The sequence below is a fragment of the Convolutriloba macropyga genome, chromosome 2 (assembly GCF_964194025.1).
Source record: "Convolutriloba macropyga chromosome 2, txConMacr16.3, whole genome shotgun sequence".
NCBI lineage: Eukaryota > Metazoa > Xenacoelomorpha > Acoela > Convolutidae > Convolutriloba > Convolutriloba macropyga.
The window spans coordinates 66,708,066-66,729,300 of record NC_134469.1 but is presented as its reverse complement, the minus strand read 5'-3'; the positions used below and the strand labels follow the sequence as shown (position 1 = coordinate 66,729,300).

Genomic DNA, 21,235 nt, shown 5'->3' with positions numbered 1-21,235 from the left:
CGATGTATTCTCGTCTTTTTTTAAGTAGATAGTTTTCCAACAGTTGTTCTTCTTTTGATAGTTCTCTGCTAAAGTACACTTTTTTTATTGTATTTCCGCAGTTTGTCAAGAGCAATTTTCTGTTCCAGTCAATACTGAGTTTTAAAATGATTGTTCTGTCCTTCTTTTCGTTGTATGTTCCAATTCGCCTACAAGCATCGATGTTAGAATCGACATTTATGATTTTAGGATGTTTTCAATCTCAGCTTTGTCATGTTCAACGTCAACACGTTTTCTAGCATTGGTGTCTTTTATCTCGGGTATTCCACCTACACCACTGGGAAGATCGTTTGTGGGAGGTTCAGTTTTTGGTTTGACTTTTTTCGTCACAATGTCTCCTTGGTCGTTGGGGTTACTCTCGACAGCGCTCTTAAAAGATGTTATCTCATTTTTCAGTTGATTATCGACGGTTTTTTAAAAAAAGTGTTCATTTCCTCCTGATTTGCGTTGCTTTTGACGGTTTTGTTTTGGCTGCTGATAGCGTTCAGGACGCGTCCCGTTTGTTCGTTTTTACGCAGTTGTTGCATAGTAGAAGTACGTTCAAACTTATCTCCTGGAGAGCGTTGATGACGGAGCCAGATAGTTCAGTACATTGGGATGTCATATGCATAATGTTTTTGCATGATACGCATCGAAAGACTGTATCGTTTTTAGTAAGGCCAGCCTTGCATGTATAACAGTTGATTGTAAGGCCCATTCCAATTTTCGATTTTAATTTACTTCTTTGGTTGTTATAGTTTTCGTTCGATTTTTCGTTTTGAGGCTTTTTCGTAATACTTCGCTACTACTCGAGGGTTGTTAGGATCGTAGCTGTTTCACTAGTTTCTCGCTATGAGAGATTGTCGTGAAGCAGCGCTTGCTTGCTGTTATCCTTTGTTTCTCGCGAGGAGAGAAAGCGGTATAACAACAAACAGTTAAGTAGAAACTAACTATCGTTACCTGGGTGGTTCTCGCTGGGAGAGCCGGAGGAAACGGAGTTAGTCGTTGCAGTCGCAGTTTTTGAATAGGCACTCGAAGTATTCGAGGTGTTGTTCCTCGTTGCACTTGTTCGAGTAATTTTTGTACAACACTCGTTTCTTCAGGAGCGTTTTCACGCCGCTGATCCCGGACTTGCTAAGGTGCACGTCGTGGTCGCCGAGGTGTACTTCACTGAAAATTTCTTCGGACACACCACGATATTTCCAGTTTCTGCTTGTCTGATTTTTGTTGTCCAATAGTTTATTAGCTTTCGAAGATCGTTCACGATAGCTACCACGGTGGGGGAGACCAAGGATGAAAACTTTTTGGCTAGCTTGCACAGCTGTTCGCCCAGAAGGTCTAACTCGTCCACTACCTGTTGCTCGGACAGTGAAGATGGGAGGGTACCGTTGTATAAGTTGTTGCCGCCAATAAAAACAACAATAATGTTGAACTTATCTTTGATGGGGAGGAACTGTTGAGCGTGGGCAATGCGGGCTCCAGGAATGGACAAGATGTTCAACTCGATGTTTCGGGCTTGTGAATCTGCGAGGAGCAAGTTCTTCGAAGAAGAAGTCCTTAGAGTGTGAAATCGTCTGTTGGACATCAAAGCAGCAATCTCACCCGTCAAAGCTAGGAACGACGGGACTTAGAACTCGTTGAAGTTGAAAGGGATTCTTGTTCCTAGCTCAAAAGATCTGAAATTGAATAATTTAACGAAGGGAAAAGGCAATCTTTTTAATAAGTTCATCACAACAAAGATGTGAAATTTGTATAGTGCCTACTATTGACATCATCTCGGGACAGTGACTGGCTTGTAACAAATTTTTCTGTTTGGGACTTCGCTCTGGCGTCTACTGGTCATCCCTGTAGAACGGTTTTATTTAAAAATGGAGAAATTGAATCAACTTATACAGAAAATTAGTCGGCAAAAGAGTCACATCTGAAGATGTCTGTTATTGGAGGCCAGAGTGCAAGCTGCAAAACTTGATAAGATGTGAAAAAGAGATGAAGTTTTCAAACCACCGAAGAGACGCATTGAGATGGGACCAAATTAATCTGAATTTAGAACATGCGGAATAGTAAATCGACGCGCGAAGCTCTGGAGGACTGGAAAGTTTGTCAATCTGGAGGACTGAAAAGTCGAATTCTGGAGATCATGTGGAAATTTGTCTGAAACCAACATCTGCACGTGGCAAATCGCTTGCGATTGTAACACATGCTGAAACAACAGGACATTTTTTAATGAAACCCATAGGGACCAAGTCCCCTCAGCTACCAGCTTAAAATCCATAACATCAAGACTACAATATTTTTTATTACTAACACAAGTTCCTCCCCGGGGTGGTCGTCCCTAATTGATGAATGCACAAAATCCTCAACTTCTAGTTTATTTAATTATATATGACCGAACTGTCTTGTCAGTTATCGTTTAATATTTTATATAGTGACTTTAGGCTGTCTAATTTGTAATTGCGTAGTTATATTGGGAGTCTGGTTTTTCAGGTTCTATGCTAGAATTGGTTCTGTAAAGTAGTTAGCTGAGTATAGTGGAATATGAATATTCGTCTATTTTTTTGACAATGCTATTCTCGAGACTCTTTGTTCGTAGGATAAGATGTGTTCATTGCAGCAATTCAGGATGGAATAGGGCAGTTAATCTCATGTGGTCGATACCCGGAATTCTGCTCTGGAAATCAACTAGTCAAGCCGATAATGCAATTCATCAATCAGTAAAAAATCGGATTGATGACTTATTAGCGAACGGAAAATATAGTGAAGTCGTTGGTTTTCTTTCTGAGAATAGAACAAATTTAGATATAGCAGATGAGTTTTACAACAGCTTGGTGAGTTATGCCTATTTTATGCTGGCCATCACCGGCGAAGATGAAGCTTCTCTTGATCTATTATCTTCTGAAAACGCCCAACAATCTTTTGCATATAAAGCACAGAGGAGTTTTGAATATGCTCAGAAAGCGCATGATTCGAATCCAGCCTCAGCGCTATCGAATAAGTTAATGGGGCTGTCTCTTTCGGCTGTGCACAAAACCTCAAACTTTCTAACACGACGATATAATTTGAAATCTATAATCTCTTTTCTCGAAAAGTCTGTTGAGGTGGATGATCATGACTGGGAGACTCATCATTACTTAGCGTCGCATTACCTTGAAACCATCAAATCTCAGGGTCCTTTGATGTATCTTTGCGACAAGTATATTCTGGGTGTTCCCTACTGTCCTTACGACAAGGCGCTCAAGCACTTAATGAGAGCAGAACAATTAAAGCCAAGTGGCTCCTGTGCGAATTTAACCAAGTTGGCGCTCCTTTTCTACAAGCAGAAGGATTATCAAAATGCAAAGTTGTATATTGAGAAAGCTGTAAACTATGAATGCAAAAATAGACGAGATATTCGAGAGAAACGAGAAGCTGTGACAGTACTAGACGGATGGATGAGCTATACGCAATTTTTTAAAACTGTTAAAATTAATTGAATTAATGAAATGAATAAATGCATCAAAAATTTTGCATCGTAGCTTACCTTTAACGTTGAACAAGATGCGCAAAAGAGTAACAGGTTTTTTCATGACGAAAACGAGGCTGCGAAAATCAGATAACATATTTAGAAGAACATATCTACTACTCAAGTTCATATCACAAAAATTGGATGTACAATTCTGTGATCTCGGCAAAATCGTCCAATCCAACCTTTACTGGCGTATTTTCTGGACTAAGTTTCCGAAAATGAGCTTGCTCATGGCTACTACTATGCTACATTGAAAATTGCGCCACAGGGACAACGTAATTAATTGCTCTCAAACGAAGTTTGCAGCAATTATATTAGTCCTGTCGGTCTTTTTTATGCAATTTTTTGCTTGACCGATTTTTCGTCTGACCCATTTGACTTCTCGTTCTCAAAAACGGGATAAATAGTAGCGCCCAGAGGTCATTAAGTGCTCTTAGAGCCTTTCAGCTCACTAGTCTCAAGTATGCGATACACAGAAACTGTTTTGGAGACTTGTGGAGGGCGGTTCTTAAAGGTTGACACCAACCAGCCCCCCCCCCCCCCCCCCCCCACATGAGCCCCATCTCACTTCACCTCCAATCCCCACCCCTGCACATCGTTCATGCCGTGAGGGCCACATGCAGCCCCCTCCCACCGTTGCCCCACAACCCCCCATCAGCCCGCAGGTGCATCCCCCCTCGCTGCGCTCACCTTACGCCCCTTCAATTTAGCTAAGGCTAGCCTCTCTAAACCGTGGCTAGCTACTGACGAAGCCAACCGCTCGCCGATCGTTTGAGAGAAATTCGCCCGACGTTAGTCGGTTATGTTATATTAATATTAACAATCTAATTGGAAACTGACAGATTATTCCCTCGGTTATAGAATCCCTGAAGTTATTCGACTAGTTCTAACATTCTTGATGTTACTTCAGAGTAGTTGCTATGGAATATAACTACCCGGCTGCACATGACGTGAATGCATTCCCAGACGATGAAGCGAATCCGAGAGTACTGTAAGTATAATTTCAGAAGACAAAGAATTGGTTATCCTTGCCTTACTTTTTGCTCATCAAGCGTAAAATGATAGGAAAAGTGTGTCAGGACAATTTACCCAATGCCATTTTAGCCAACACCATTATACTCAACCTGCCATATTACCCAATGTCAGCTTTAATTTACCCTATTGTTAAAATTACCAGAACGACTATTTAGCCGACTATATAATTAAATGGCCCGTGGGTCTTGATTTGAAACTATCACAACCGAACATCGGATAATTGAACGAAAAGATCAAAGAGCATTGGTTAAGTTGGCATTGGGTAAAATGACAGGTTGGGTAAAATAGAATTGTTATATTGTCATGTAACCAGTAAAAATATCTTATCTGTTTGTTCGCTCTGAATCAAGTTTCACCTGCTCTTTGTGTGCTTCTGTTGTTTTCTACAGGGTAATTATTTAGCACATGGTTTCTTTTAAAAAGTTTGCTTAGTGTTTTGATAAACTACGGATGACCATCAAAGTTGAAAATAGCCTCTTCGTGTGCAGTGTCCTCCACGAATGCAACCACTTCCTAACTTATACGGGCGATGAAACAACTGCTATTTATGTAGATGCAGTTTACTATTTGGCTGATTTTGAACTTCCACTTGCATTCAGACCTGTGCGTTCGAAGTATTTTGTATATTGGTGAAAAGGACGTTGTCAACGGATGTTGATCGATAAGAAGCAGAAGAATTTGTAGGCAAAGTCATCGTTGGCAAAGCGATTTAGTGTCCGTATTGAATAAGGTGCTTGGTCCAGAGGGGTAAAGTCTGCTGACCCAAGCATGACAAAGGAAGAAAAAAGCCGTATTATGTACTGTTTTAAAACAAGATGAGGCAGTTTTGACAGCTCACAAATGTAGTAGATTTTCTGGAACCTTGCACTATACGAACAGGCCAACAAAGGAAGACAAAGTGAAATGCAAGTTCTTCGATGATTTCTCAAATGTATTAGCAAAATTCGGTCAAATTGATGTAAAAGAATCCTACAAAATCTTACTTCTCCTTAAATCAAAATCAGACGAAGAAGCAATAATTATAATATCGGCCAATTTAAAGACAGTTGAAGCATTTTGTCCAGACAACATAGAAAATTTCCTCTCCGCACCAGTTTTCGTTCTTTGCACAAATCTTAGTATTATTTTGAGTTTCAAAATATTTAACTGCCAGTACAAGAGTCGAATTGGTTGTATGTGTTATCTATTCCAGATTTTTTCTCGGCAGTTGTGAAATATTGGCTGTGGGCATTTTAAATCCAACAAAATATTGATGCAGATTGAATAACTCGAATTTTTAATCACAGTAGCCGGTGAAAATTGATATCAATTAATGTTCGTTATAGGGTGAATACAACTTATAGTGCAAAAATTAAATACTTTAAATTGCGCTTTACGAATACATTCTTCAGTACTTTCTGCAATTTGTAAATTCATTGACTGCGATTACCTCTTACCATTATCCGCCTCAAACTCTCGCTTAAGAATTGAGAGAAAAATTTTTGAAAGAAAAATATCTGATAATCCCATGTAAGATAGTGTGTTGATATTGCTAACACCATGGAGGCTCGGTAATGTGCGTTTGCATATAAAGTTTCGACCCCGCTCATCCACTTTTTTTACTAACTTGTTTACACAATGAGGAAAAGATAGAAAACTCACAAAAATTCACATTTTGTTCAGTAAACCAAAATAATGAATAATTTAAAGCCGCTTTAGATGGCCGATAAGACCTGCCAATAACGAGAATGCGAGACAAGACAAACTTGAATTTCAAATAACAACAAACATTAATTACACCCAAAAGGCGGTGTTTATATTTAAAAGAAAACACAATAACAAAAACAAAATAGCATGAGTTAAAACACAAACAACCCAAATTAAGCTGTGCTGCACAACGAAGTCTTTGAACCTGATTTTAATGAGATTCTGTAACAATAAGACAAAAACAGCAGAAAGGGGTGAAGTCCAAAAATAAGTTTTCAGTTTAAGCCAATATTTTCATTGATTAAAACCATTATGTATCAGCTGAAATTAAAAGGTTCATTCATTCCTCTTGAGCTGCAATTGTGCAAAAAATTGAGACCTTTTCATTTATATCTCTCAAGGAAACAATTGAGACGTGTCATTATCCTGAAAATGTCAAGACTACGAGAAGAACAAAAAAGTCTGCCACATTAAAAAAAATCAAATAGTTTAAGAAAACTTGTCGCAGCCAATAAAACCATAAGCAATTCATTGAGAATATTATATAATTAAAGTTACGCATTTTGATCTTTCCAACGCGAAACGAACCTCCCCATAAGAGTGATATTATGACAAGGAAACAAGAAACCAAGCTCAAAAATCGGCAGATATCTAGAAATCGCTTCTTTTAAACGAAAAATTCGTATCAAAGCCAACAAAATCATTAATTGAAGCAATTATAATGACTGAATTTGAGGTCGATAGAAAGATGATAAGATCATTCTTTGCAGATACTAGCTAAATATTGACAGAAGTAAGATAAGATGTTACAAATTTCAAAACTTCATTGATTCTGCAAGACAATATTCGAAAATCATAAAACATCAGCTTTCAACTCGACACCAAAAATTGATCACTTTTCAACTCCTTGGAAAACTTATTGGGCTTGCTATTAGCGAGACTAAGTCATAAGGCTACAATACCACATACTAAAACATATGAACAATTTTTACAAACAGTTTTACAAAACTGATGTTTTGAAAACATTAAATCTATGAGACATTGTAAACGATATAACCAAATTACATAACCATTAGAAAATTGTTGAATGGTTCAGCAGGAGATTGATAAGACCTGTCAAAATTGAGACTAAGTAACATGATGACAAAATCAAGAACAGAAAAGGTAGTTTAAAAAATCCTTTGATTTTGTGAAGTTATTTTTTTAGTGTCACTAAAACTTTTAGCTATAAACTGAAATCATGAAGTTAGTTCATTTATAAATCTATAGAAAGGTATTTAGATCTCTCTTTATCCCGATTATGTCGAACAGCTACAAAAAGGACAAATACTGGTAAAATTTAAGAAATCCAATAAATTTGCGAGCCGTCAAAACCTGTCATGTATGTAATAAATTGTCAAGTGATTACCTCATGTAAGTGCAAACATGTAAAAATCAGAACGTTTTTCTCGAAAACTTGTATTACAAAAACCAAGAAGCCATTAGTTATAAATGAATCTAACACAAATTGAATTTTGTTTCAAATAACAACGAGGATTGAGCAGCGAGGAGACAGCTGCAAGTTGACAGAAGTAAGATTAAAATGATGCGAAGTTCAAAATTTCACTGTTATTTTTTACTTATATTTTTAATGTTATCAGAGCCATTCGATGTCAATTGAAAAATGGTTATTTTACTTGTACCAATTAAAGAAGCCAATTGGATTTAATTGATTAAAGAGACTGGGTCGGAACAATTAAGAGCAATTTGTCTTGTCCCCTTGGGATCCGGTACCTGCTCCGCGGATAAGGCAAATTCTGATTCCTAATTGGTGTAAGGTTACAACTAATGGAATTTTGTTCTCAACGAGGAGGCTCGGCCCATTAAGTTTCGACCCCGCTCATTCACATTTTTGGCATAATTGTCTACCACACGAGGAAAGTTTGAAAAACCCAAAAATTCAACTATTTATCAGAAAATTGGCGTATGAATAACTAAATCGCCTCTAACGCAAATACTTCCGTGGAGTACAAAAAGCCGCTTTAGATTGATGAGATCTCATCAATCTAAAGCGGCTTTTTGTACTCCACGGATCAAATTCTGATTCCTAATTGGTGTAAGGTTACAACTAATGGAATTTTGTTCTCAACGAGGAGGCTCGGCCCATTAAGTTTCGACCCCGCTCATTCACATTTTTGGCATAATTGTCTACCACACGAGGAAAGTTTGAAAAACCCAAAAATTCAACTATTTATCAGAAAATTGGCATATGAATAACTAAATCGCCTCTAACGCAAATACTTCCGTGGAGTACAAAAAGCCGCTTTAGATTGATGAGATCTCATCAATCTAAAGCGGCTTTTTGTACTCCACGGATCAAATTCTGATTCCTAATTGGTGTAAGGTTACAACTAATGGAATTTTGTTCTCAACGAGGAGGCTCGGCCCATTAAGTTTCGACCCCGCTCATTCACATTTTTGGCATAATTGTCTACCACACGAGGAAAGTTTGAAAAACCCAAAAATTCAACTATTTATCAGAAAATTGGCATATGAATAACTAAATCGCCTCTAACGCAAATACTTCCGTGGAGTACAAAAAGCCGCTTTAGATTGATGAGATCTGCCATTAAGAAAGCGAGATAAAACGATCAACAAAATCAAACAATAACAACAACAAACATCAATAACATCCAAAACTTTGCCCATTGAAAAAATTAATAACGAAGTTCAGTTAGCGTCAGATAAAACTGAAACTTATCAAATTAACTTTTACTTTACTAAAAAAAGATGTGGGACCAGTCCATAATAAGGGTTGATTACAATTAGACAAAACAGAACGGAATCAGCAAAGTTAATAAAAGCGCGTATACTTTTTAAACAGTTTTTTTTTCAAAGTAATGAAAATCATTAGATATCAATCGAAATTATCCTAATATTTTTTTTATCACTTATGCCTATATTGACAACTTTTTATTGCGGTTACAAAAAGAACAAATAGAGACAACACACAAAAACTCAATTAAAACTTGCGAGAAAACGCTGTCGAAGCCGTCAAGCCATATTTTGCCCCTAAAAATATGTTGGTTTGAGCTTTCCTCGAATTTCAATAATGTGTTATGGGACCTCTCATTAATGAGACTAGGTGAAAAGTTGACAAAAATTAACAGAAAAATGGGTAAAATTTTTGAGTACTTTTGTGTTTTTCGAAAACAATTGTTTTTGAAGTCATGAAAGCATTAGCTACAGATTGAAAAAGTTATTTAGGTTCGTTCGTTTATTCAGAGGAAGCCGTTGAGACTTCAAAATATTCAGGGTATTTCTTTCGTTTACGAAAACAACGTCAAATATAGAAAAAAATCGAAAATTAATTTATTAATATTGCGAAAAATGTGTCGAAGCGAGTAAAGTCATAACGAATTCTTTAAAATCTTTACATTTTGTACGCTTGCGTTATCTCTTGAAGCCAATGATGTCGATCGTGGCCTGTATTTAACAAGACTAGGTAAAAAATACGCACAAAAAAGAACAAAAATGCAAATATGTGTATTTTTGAAACTGTTCAAATTCATGAAAGCCATCAGTTAAAAACAAATCAGAATTTAGGCTCATATAATCTTCCATAAAAAGCCAATTAAAACTGTCATTCTCTAGGAAACTTTATACGACTAAAGGACAAAGTGAAAACGACAGTTAAATTCAAGTGAAAAAAACTCAATTAAATTATTCGAGAAAGTTGTGACGAAGCCGTTGAACATAAAATCTGTGTCTTCAAAGAGTCTGATATGTTCAATTGTGACTTTCTTGAAGTAATGTTTTATGTGAACTGTCAATACTGTGATAATGTGAAAAAAACGAGAAGAGGCATTAAAAAAATTGAAATCTGGAAGTATCAAAGCTAAAAAACAATAACTTAACGCGTAAAACCATTATAAAATTTTAATTTTGATTCAGTAGAAGGAAAAGGCATTCTTTCGTTTCTTACACTAAGGTGAAAGTTGACCAAATTTAGAGAAAAATAGTGGCAAAATTCAAAAAGTCCTTTGCTTTTGAGTAAAAAACTAGATACATTCATTTGGAACTGCTTAGGAAGCAAATTGGACCTCTCACTAGTGAGCTTTGATGTGAATTGTTCTGTTCTTTAATTAACATAAAAAATGGAGTTTTTTCAAAAAAAAGCGACTGATTACAACCGGAATTTCTTTGGATTATGACAGTCCAAGATTGAACCAAAACTAGCCTCGCTATTGTTGTTCGTCCATTAAAAACACTCAATTGTTTCGAGTATTATAGATATAGCTAATTTGTTAGTGAAAAATCCAAAATATTTGCTGCGTTTTTTTATAACCATCGGAAAAAGTTAACAAAAAACGGCAAAACTTTAATTCCAGAGCACTCTCAATGGAAGCGGAAGTGGAACGCTTTGCAAATCAATTTCAATATTCACAAAATTTTAAACATCGATAACTCGCTCTAGAAAACGAAATTCGTAAAAAATCTTTATAATTCCTTATTATACGCTGGATGGGCTTTTTAATGTTTAAAATTGACTGAAAAAAAACCCATTTGAGTATATAGTTCCTCAACCCCTTAGGAGGGGTGGGAATATTTATGGTATTAAATCGAAAAGGAGCTCGCTGCGAATGAAAGAATCATGAAATGGGGACTCATTAGATCTTGGATAAGTAAAGTGGAAGTAACACGAAAAGACTGCTTTTGTAAAAATTTTGATAAACCATGTATTTGTTGAACTTGTCTGATCTTCAAAGCCTCATCGTGCCATATCAACGGTTGGATCGACAGAAAAATATTAACTGTCAAAGCATTACAAAATTATAAAATAATATTTGCTTAACTTGGCTAGTGTTATTTTTTTTTAAAAAAAATTGAAAAACCAGATAAGCTTATCGTGATGATAAATTTTGATGTAATCCAGTCGCCTAAGAGCTATTCGTCGGATATTTTTGGTTGTTTCAATGTTCGTTAAGTGAGACCATTGTATTTAGGTATGTTGGAAACTTGCCTCCCACTGTTGACGAACAGCTGTTGATGACCATTTTCTCCAAAGTCGGCAGTGTCGTCAGATGCAAAATGATTCCAGATGTGAGTCATTATAGTTCATTTTGCTGTCTCGCATTGTTTTTGATTTGCAGATTTGTTCAAAATTATTTATTACAATTGATTGATGTTGTGGTCAACTAGAGTCTTACCGAATTGGAGATGGTTGCGATAAAAATGAGGCGATTTTCGACACTACAAAGATTTTTGAAACTTTGATGGCTACTGCTAAAAGCACATGTAATTATAGAAATGAAAAAAAAAACAGTTAAGGGAGCTTCGATCTGGCATATCGTATGCGTTATTTGGGTAAGTGCTGGTGGCGATCCGTTTCTTTTTGTCTCTTGTGCTTTGCTTCTGACTGGCAAATGGCCTCTAATTGGCAAATGAGAAAGAAAAGAAATGTGCGTTATTGCAGGGTTGAATAGAGTGAGTGCTATTGGATCGGACCTCTTGCTAGGAGGATCAAATGTCCTCTACTTGTTGCAGGCAGTCGAGTCCAAGTCAGCAGTTACCTACTACCCCAAGGGGACAAAATAGTAGTCGTGCCATGTCAAGAATCAATTGGAAAGTTGGGTCGGGGCCCACTCGGCTGCTGCTTCGGATGGTATCTAAAATTTCAATGCAGGCCTGCAGTTTCCGTGCAGAGCTGAAGTCTTTTTTACTACCTTTCTTTTCCACTTTTACTTTTTCCAAATTTCTCATGATTCATTACGGGCGGAAATCGACGAGCTCAGCGACGAGGAGTTATTCTGCATTCAACAAGAAGAGCGACTGGTTTTGAAGTTGCGCTTTTATTTTGTTATTTTAGCCGATGTCATTTAAAATGCAGCCTACAGTTGGATTTTTTCACTTTCTACGGTTTTTTTGCTGACCTTGTTAGTTGTCGGCCTTTGTTTCTTTTCAAAACACTTTGTTCTTTGCAACTTTGTTGTGTGGTTGAGGTATCCGGTTTCTTGATGCTGTATTAAACTTTTATTGATACTTATCTGAAGTGATCCTATTTACTGTGATGATTTTGTAGGGTGTGATGAAATATGCATTTGTGGAGTTCACGGACAATTCCCAGGCAGCTGCAGTAAAGAGCTTTATGAATGAACGCGAGATTCATGGATCGGTAATAACTAATTGAAATCACTAAACTGTTTTATTCAGCCTACCACAATAAACAAAAGTTGTTTTCATCAACCTATGTAAGGAATTATTGCAAGAAAATGTTCCCTGTGTCTGCACCCATTGCCGTATAACCGCACAAGAAGGAACCAGTCAGTCTGTATGAGTTACAGAATGTTGCACAACATACCTCTTCACGAGACGATGAAAGTCGGTTATTCTGAAAGCAGAGTTTTGCCTCCCGAAAAGTTTTTGCCGGCAAAGAACAAGTTTAAATTGCATTTCAAATTAAGAAAATAGGTCTTGTCTTGGAAAAATAAGTTTTGAAGCATAGAGTAAACCTCGTAGTTCTTGTCTCAAAATATCAATACGTTTTAAATGTTGAAGATGATATGTGAAAAAATGAATGATGACTCGAAAAAGACTAAGACTGCAAAAATAACGCATCGGACGGGCAAAAAATTTGTCCTCCAAAGGAGGATCAACTTGAACAAATCTTTAAGCTCAGGTAGCATGTGATCTACTCTGCAGAGTAACAATTTAAGTCTACTGTACATAATTTTTGTCATTGTTTTCCGAAATAACAAAAATTTAACGTTCATTTAACGTTCATTTTTGCCAGCAAACTGAATTTTGAAGTTTAGCAATAGTTGATGCTTATAATTGTTCTTGACCAAGTCTGAGGAACTTATTGTAAACGCGAGTGTCGTTTTATGCAAAATTTTTGCTTGACCGTTTTTGCTTTTTTGTTCTAGAGCATTCTTCTCTCAAGTGATTTTTCACGCTTGTTTTCTGAATTTGTGCGTGCTCATAATTTTTTCAATCCGAAGAAAGGTCGTTACTAACATGAGAGAGATTTTTAGCGTCAAAAGTACAAAGATGATATAGCGTAGTCGCGATGATGTCAGACTGGTATCCTGGAAGTTGAAGGTTCGAAGACCTCTGGGGTCGCGATTGTTGCACCCATAAAAACTACTAAGCAACACCCCTTCTAAATTAAATTGCCCCGCCTGTCGTTCAAGAGCAATTCGTCCGACGTCAGTCGGTTTATGTTTCTTAACGGGTACTTTGACTCCATTTTCGCTCCAAAAGACGTGTTCAATTATCTAACAATTTAGAGAAACTGCCGTAACCTTGTCAATCAAGCTTTTGCTCAACTTCATTTTGGATATCTCAGGAATTGCATGTCAAAGCACTAAGACCGATGAATTGAAAATGAAGCCTTATGATGCAAAAGTCGTTGTTTCACAGACACAAAAGTATATATTTTTTCAAAATTCGCAGTTGAGTAATTTATTCTCTGAATCAGTCTGATGATCCCATGCCCAGTTCCTCTTAATTTTGGTTAAAGGAGTGAAAATTATCTTGTCTCAATTATGCACTTTTTGATGGTATGAAACGCTTTGCCAAATTGGAACTCTGGAAAAATTAATATCCGATTTCTCTCGTTTTTATCTGCCGTTGAGCTTATATAACGACGTTCGGTGTCATTGCATGTCAAGATGGTCTATGTTATCGAAATTACCGGGCAAGTTACAGTTCGAGATTTGAGACTCGTAGTTGTTAATTAAAAGCTCAATGTGCTATACCTTTACATTAATAGATCTGCAGCTCTCGAACTTAGGCATCTATTATCTTGTTTTCTGTTGTTCTTTCCTCTAGAAGCTTCATAACTTAACCGATTTTACGGTGCAGATTGGAGTGTCTGTAGTAAGTTCAATAGACAGCATCGAAATGTTTCCGTTCCTTTTCATTCTTGAAAGAATTAAAAATAGCCATCTATTGACAGTTTTCTTCTGACTTTGAAGAGAAAATAAGACTTGTCTTGCAAATCCGTAGAAGTCATTCATTTATTTGCAGTTTTTCTCAACTTTTCACAAACAGAACTTGGAAATACCAGGTAAAAGTACCTCCTTTAGGTGTTAAATTGCCGCCTCAGCTTCTCAGTGGGCTATTATAGCGCTCCTACTTTTAGAATTCAAAGATTTTGAATTGTATTGGGGCGCTGTCTTTTTTTTTAAAGATCTGTTCACACAGTTTCATAATTTTTGAAGTCAAATTGGAGTAGTGATTTTGGTCATGCCGAAACGAAGTGGAGCGAAAAAGCGAGTGGTTTTGCGGCGTGAAATTTTGAGCTCTAATTTTAAAGTAGAGTGAGAAAACGGTGTTTGAACAAAAATTCGCTTTCTCGCTCGTGGTTTTTATTCACATGCGGCATTTCACTTTGATTTTTAAAGTTTTTTCAATTTTTTGAATTGGATTATTTTCTAAATGGTTTTCCCAATCCATTCATAATTCATTCTAGGCCTAGTTTTTTGTTTGAACTGAATTTCAATTTCTCGCTAGTGTTTTTGTTTTGATCACATGCGGCATTTTGACATTGATTTTCTGGTTTTTTAAAAATTTATATCTGATTTTTTAGAAACGGTTTTCCCAATTCACTCGTAGTCAGTTCTAGATCTAGTTTATTGTTTAGTCAATAAAATTTCTTTGAATTGTTCGTCAGGATTTGTCCTGCTTTGTTTTTTAATATACTTTGTCGTACTAAAATTGATTCGCTTTACCTTAGTGCACAGCTTGTTCAACATTTCTCGTGAAATATTTTTGAGTTCTCTGGACTAGTTTTATTCATCTTTCATTCTGCTCAATGTGCTTTTAAGCAGCAGTTGCTCAGCAAAGCATATCAGTTTCAGAAAACGAAATCAGAAATAGAAACGGGATAAACCCATAAAGCCTAATTTTAGATGCTCTTTAGTCAATCTTTGTTCTTAGTTACCATCTCTAATGCTTATTGATATTGATACTAGCCCCTATGTTGTCTCACTACGAAACATGAGTATGCTCAGCTCCAAAATAACATCAAAATAGCTCGCTTTTAAAAATTGTTTGTGCAAAAATTGTTTTTTTATTAGTTTTTTTCTTTCAATCCCAATGTTGGTTATGCGAATCAACGGCATCTATTTTCCGGCAATCTGATGGGTGTGTTTTAATTGGTATTTGCCTATTTTTCTTGAAACTTTAGTTCTGAAATGTCGCCTTAAGGCTACAAAGTTTTCTTTCGCCTAATAGAGTTTCGGCCTAATATCCTACACTTCGTTTTGGCTTTTTAATTTGACAAGATGCTGAATTCTCTTTTAATTTTTTTGAAAGATTGGAGGCACATTTTCCTCGTTTCATTTAGATTTGATTTTGAACTTTTTATCTAGCCTTAGTTAGTGAAATCAAACTACTTTACAATCGCTTTTAACTTCTGCCAGTTTTTGGGGAAAAATGATAACACGGCGATTTCCTTTTTTGCTCATTTCCGTTTGAATTTTTCTCTTATAACTTGATATTAAAGATGTTTCCCTTCGTCAATGCTTGAAGTTAATAAAAAAATATTAATCGATGAGAAAGAAAGCTTGTTGCTTTTCTACAATACGTTAACCAAAAGAAGTTTTGGCTGAGAAAAAGAAAGTTTGTAGCACCTATGCATTTGTGTTGCATTTTAAAAACATTTAAACAAAAGATGGGACGCGCGATTTATACGCACTCCGTTGACAAGTTTTAGAATCCAATACTTTAGCTTCTTTTTATGTTCCAACGTTTTTCAAGTGAGGCCGGCTTTTTCAAATTTTCCTTTTTGTTTACGCATCGTAGAGAAAAATGAAACACCATCTGGTAGCCTTCAGGGTCTAATTTTCATTTTATAGAAAATTATTAAAAAATTTGATAAAAAAGCGGGAACTCTGGAATTTTTGAAAGAAAAATTGATTTTTCTGTCTGTTAAAAACTATTGTACGAAGCATTTTTTTCGCTGTATGAAAAATTTTTGGGAAATGGAAGACTTCAGGCAATTTAGAGCTTTCAAAATAGAAAAGAATCAATTTTGAAAATGTAATACTTAAAGCTTATTCTTTTCCCATTTCTAGAGTTGTAATATTAAAAAGTTTTTATTTAATCACAATTAACTGTTTGACCATTTTCAAGACCTTAGAAACGTTTAAAAAAACAGTATCATGAAACGAACATCAAATCAATCAAATTCATTATTCAAAAGAAGGAAATCTTATTTATCGTTTTGATTTGTATTCTTTATAATGTCACAGCGGATAATTCGAACCAATGTTCTCCAGTATAACAAAGTACAAATGAATTGAAAAGTTAGATATTTTTTGGGTAGTCAAGTTAAAAAATTTAGTGAATGTTCACATTTTTTTGAAAATGAGAGATTTATTGTTCACTTCTTTGTTTTCTGAAATTCCTCTTCGAACTGATCTTTTCCAGCTTTGGGCGTTTCTGTATATTGTAAAACTAAATTTTTTATTGATTGCGGAAAATCGTCATATGAAAAAGAGAAATTTCTTTTGAAAGGAAAAGATTTATTGTCTTTTTTCAGTTCTCATGAAAATTTTCAAATTTTCCTATTTCAAGAATGCTCTGACTTAAAGATAGAAAAGGCCAAAACGTTAAGTTAACTGATAACCAATGTTTCTTAGAACTACTAAGTAAGACGCTTTACGAACAGCTCTCAACGTTCCTCTTCATGTTATAAACAACTGGAGGCAGTGAGCAAAAACTGTCAAAAGTATTAAAAAGTTAGAAATTAATTTAAGTTGGAAATTTTTGCGGGATATTGCGGTTTTAAATATATTGAGAACCAAATTTTGTTTATTATATCTGGTTTTTAACACTGCGTATTTTTTTAAAAGAAGCGAATGGGCGGATTATGCTTATGAAACCTCAAAAATAACAAAATGTTTCGAATTAATTCAAGTTCCTATTTTAGTGTCAATTTTACCGATACAAATGCAGTAAGAAGCCCACGCCTTGTTTCTCAGAGAAAAAACAACAATCAAGACTCAAATGAATGGTGACGAACATTGTGTAAATAACAAACGCCAAAAAGAAAGTTTTACTTTTTTGGGTGTCTTTTTTGTATTTGCGTTTGTGTGCGTGCGTACATGTGTGGTTGTATGTATAGTTGTGCGTTTTTTAACTCTCTGTGGAAGTGATTTATGTGTAATAGAGAGAGAAAGAGAGTTAGTGTGAGAGAAATGTTTCGTCAATTGTTAGACACAAAGACAGAAAGAAAGCAAAAACTAGCAGAAATCATGAAAGATTAAAAATTTGCTACAGAATGCGGATTTAAGCCGTTATGTTTCTAAACCTCGTTGACAACATATCTGCTAGTTTTTGTAAAATTAGTTGTCCTCTTATGCTCATGAAACATAAAGAATGATAAGATTTTCAAAACCTTCAAAAAGTGAATTTCAAATTTTACTGCCACTTTTTCCGATACAATTGCCTAAAGAAGTTCAAATCTAAGTTCACGGTTTGTTAGTTCAAACTTTCCAGAAAAAATCAGCCAGTCATGTATAAAGGGTTTTGTGTGATTAGATGCCAAAAAGAAAATTTTGGAAAGTTTTTTTGATGGTGAGTTTGTATTTGTTTGTATGTGAACGCGCTTTTTGGTGTATTTTTTGGTGTGCGCTTTCTTATGTGTGTGTGTGGTATGTGTTCAAGAGAGGGAGAAAGGGTTAGCTAGTGTGAGAGAGACAGTGCATTCAAATGATGGAGACAAACAGAAAGAGTGCAAAAACTGTCAGCAAGAAAAATTAGAAATTCGCTTAGTATTTGCTTCAAATTGCAGCTTCAAATGTTTTCAATACCAAAACTCTGTTTTTAATTCTCGCTGACAACACTTATGCGAGATTTTGAAAGTTTAATTGTCCCTATTGAGCTCATAAATAATCAAAACTAAAAAAGTTTCTAAAACCTTGAAAATGTTACATTTCAACGGTTAGTGTCAAAATTACAGCTACCGATACATTTGCCTCAAAAGGTCCGCGCCTAATGTATCGAAAAAACAAAGAAGGCCTTAATAAACATTGACGAACCTTCAGCAGTGACAAATATCAGAAAACAAAATTAAAAAATATTTCCTTAGGTGTTGGGTGTTGGTTATTTGTGTGTTCGTGTTTGTTTGTTTGTTTAATGTGTGCTGTGTGTGTGTGTGTGCTGTGTCTCAGATTATACTACACTTATCATTCTAGAGTTCCTTCTTTTGCAAAAAGATGGCATATTTCTTGGTTCAAGCAGTACAAGTAATTTTCTCCAATGCATATAATTTGCTTTCGGATGCTCCCAACGGTTTCTCTGGCAGAATTTAAAAGTTTTTTCTGCGATTTTGAGAGGTGTGTTGGAACATTCGGTGCTACGCAGACTCGTGCGAGCCGTCTTGTTCTTTAAAGAAAAGGAAACAGTTGCAAATTATCTTTCAATTTGACATTAAATGGTATTTGCTTGATGTGTCTTATGTTTAGGTAATAAAGATCAACTGGAAAACACAGCCACGCAAAGATACATCAAGTAAGGAAATGATTCATTTATGAAAAGGTTGATTTTTACATAATTGAACTCTGAATCCAGCCATTGTAAATCGCCCTCATGTGCCCTTCCACGTAAATATCTTTTGATATAAAATGTTCTAATAAATCGGATTTTTAAAGGTCACCAATATTGCGAAAGCTAGTTTTTAAGACCTTAGTGGCAATTTAGAGGTGGTGTAAATGGTTAGTTACGATGTCGAAGCTAAATCGACATCTTGCTGAAAATTGACATTGTCTAATCTGTTCTAGCCCAATCTGCTTAGAATATGTATTTCTTTTCTTTTAGATCATTACCATATATTTGTGGGAGATCTGAGTCCTGAGGTGTCGAATGATGATTTGAACAAGCTCTTCTGCAAATGTGGTGATGTTTCGTAAGCAGCTGTTATTGGTACTGCAGAGATAAATGAAGCTACCGACATAACGAGAACCATTTGTTTTTAGAGACGCAAAGGTGATCCGTGACAGCGCAACTAACAAATCAAAAGGATATGGATTTGTCTCATTCATCAACAAAAAGGTAGAAATTAATTAGATCGCTTTAACAATAATAGAACAATCAGCCTCTTTTTGTTTTCGATAATTTTATTGGAGTGTATTTGATACAAGAAAATATCTCACGTGAAAACGAAGTAATCAGATTAACCTTCGGAACACAATTAAGGATAGAGTTAAGAGAAATATTTTTTTATGCCACATTTTTAGAGGCATGGAAAAAAACGATGTGAAAGAAATGTAGAGCGAGCAAATTTATTCACAGGTGGAATTTTGTCAGTTTTTTTCAATCTAATTTTGCGTACCGTAATTTTTCCAGTTGGCAACATTATAGCCTAGTGCTTTGACGTTACTCGTTTTAGCAAATTTAGGCCAATGATTTAAGTTTGCATTGAAGTAGGATCGCTTTCAAGCATATTTTCTCATGATTCTTGTTCTGATGTTTTCGGCTACCTTAACTTAACAAACTTAACACGCATGAGAGATAGCGACTGATTTTCTTTTAAAAGCCGCCGTTATAATCTGAGCCGGATATTGTTGCTCTGCTACATTTTTCTACTTCATTAAAGTTGTTTTCGCTATTTGGACAATTTTCTCAGAATTTTTTAGGCTAGTTTCATTCTTCGCTCATGCTGCTCAAGGCGCTTTTAACAGCAGTTGTCACTGTGTGAGTATCAAAATGGACAGAGTGTCGAATCCGAAATCAAAAATAGGGTGTATGTGACTTGATAAATCACTTCGAAAATGGCTTTTGTTTTCGCTTCCTGAGTTCTGGGTGCTTAGGTGTTGAAGACAAATTGTGAAAAATTGCCTGGGTTTCTAATTAGTCTCCAGTTTACTTAAAATTTATGTGAGTTATATTTTTCGTTGGTTTTTGTGAATCTCAGAATAACTGGGTACAAATTCAATTGCTGGTCTGATGATTGGAGCAATTTTAAGTTAAATTGTTGATGTAGACTTTTAAGCGGATATCGTTTTCTGAAACATTTTGTTCGTTTTTTTAGAATTTTTATCTGTTTAGGATGTTTCTTGAAATGTTATTAGTTCGCAGCTCGGGACTGTTAACATTGCGAGTTTACCGATTTTAGTATCCTGCTCCTGAGAAAATGTATAGAGGGAGATTGGGAAGAATTTTCTTGTGTAATTTTTGTATTCCATCTTTCAGAATTGTTGATTGTTAGTCATCGTTGCTTGAGGTTGGTAAATGTTCTAACTGTTTACTTTGGAATTTGTTTTTTTTTGTATGTTTTTTTGTACCTTTATAAGCAGAAAATTGCAGTCACAGCATTTTTCTATTTTGATTCCATTTGTTGCTGTGGGTTTTTCAGAATTTTGGCACCTCCACTTGATAATTACGGTGAAAGTTAAGAGGACATCAAGCTAAAACTGGTCATTTTTGGTTATTTTTGTCATTCAGATGATGACTTCTGGTTTTCGATTACTGAAATTAAAATGTATATTCACTTGCTTACTGAAGCACAAGTTACATATGATTAACTGCGTTTCGGTTGTTTTGCAATCAGAGCTAGCCTCGATATTACATAAGTACTATTGTGTTCGCATTAATTAATTGCTTTCGGTTTAATCGGTTTATTAGTTTTGACTTTTTGTCGAAAAAGGATAATCTGATAAAGCCCGAGGGCAGTGAGCTGAAGTTGTTTCAAATATTCTCTAGTGTAAAAAGTGCACCGAAATTGTTGGTAATTTGAAATTCATTGTGTACACTGAAATTTAGAGGTTTCGATCACAGTGCTGTTCATTTTTCAGATTCTTTTCCGTTTCGAAGATTAGTACTCCTCGCGCATGTTCACTGCTTGATTTGTCTAATTTGAATTGATCAGTTGGTTGTTTCATTGATGAGCATCAATGAAGAGTTTTAACCGTAATTTTACGTACATTAACACATGCATAGAATTACACAAAACTTTATTTAATTAAAAACGAATTGTTTACATGTCAGGGTTTCTGTAAAATATAT

At 35.5% G+C, this 21,235-nt stretch overlaps 2 protein-coding genes across 4 annotated transcripts in view; both read left to right on the top strand.

Annotated features, from left to right (window-relative positions):
- LOC142334629 (uncharacterized) overlaps nt 1-21,235 on the top strand; it is a 418,890-nt gene that overhangs the window by 51,638 nt on the left and 346,017 nt on the right. The gene's annotated exons all lie outside the window — the stretch shown is intronic.
- LOC142334628 (nucleolysin TIAR-like) overlaps nt 1-21,235 on the top strand; it is a 210,302-nt gene that overhangs the window by 171,015 nt on the left and 18,052 nt on the right. Inside the window, exons 2-7 of one of the 2 annotated variants that reach the window (XM_075382819.1) lie at nt 4,431-4,511; nt 11,227-11,323; nt 12,303-12,395; nt 18,697-18,742; nt 19,049-19,136; nt 19,207-19,282. In XM_075382819.1, the coding sequence (XP_075238934.1) occupies nt 4,441-4,511; nt 11,227-11,323; nt 12,303-12,395; nt 18,697-18,742; nt 19,049-19,136; nt 19,207-19,282 (471 nt within the window). In that variant the 5' untranslated portion in view covers nt 4,431-4,440. Of the gene's footprint in view, nt 1-4,430; nt 4,512-11,226; nt 11,324-11,698; nt 11,886-12,302; nt 12,396-18,696; nt 18,743-19,048; nt 19,137-19,206; nt 19,283-21,235 lie in introns of those variants that run through there. The other variant, XM_075382821.1, reaches the window with a different exon arrangement.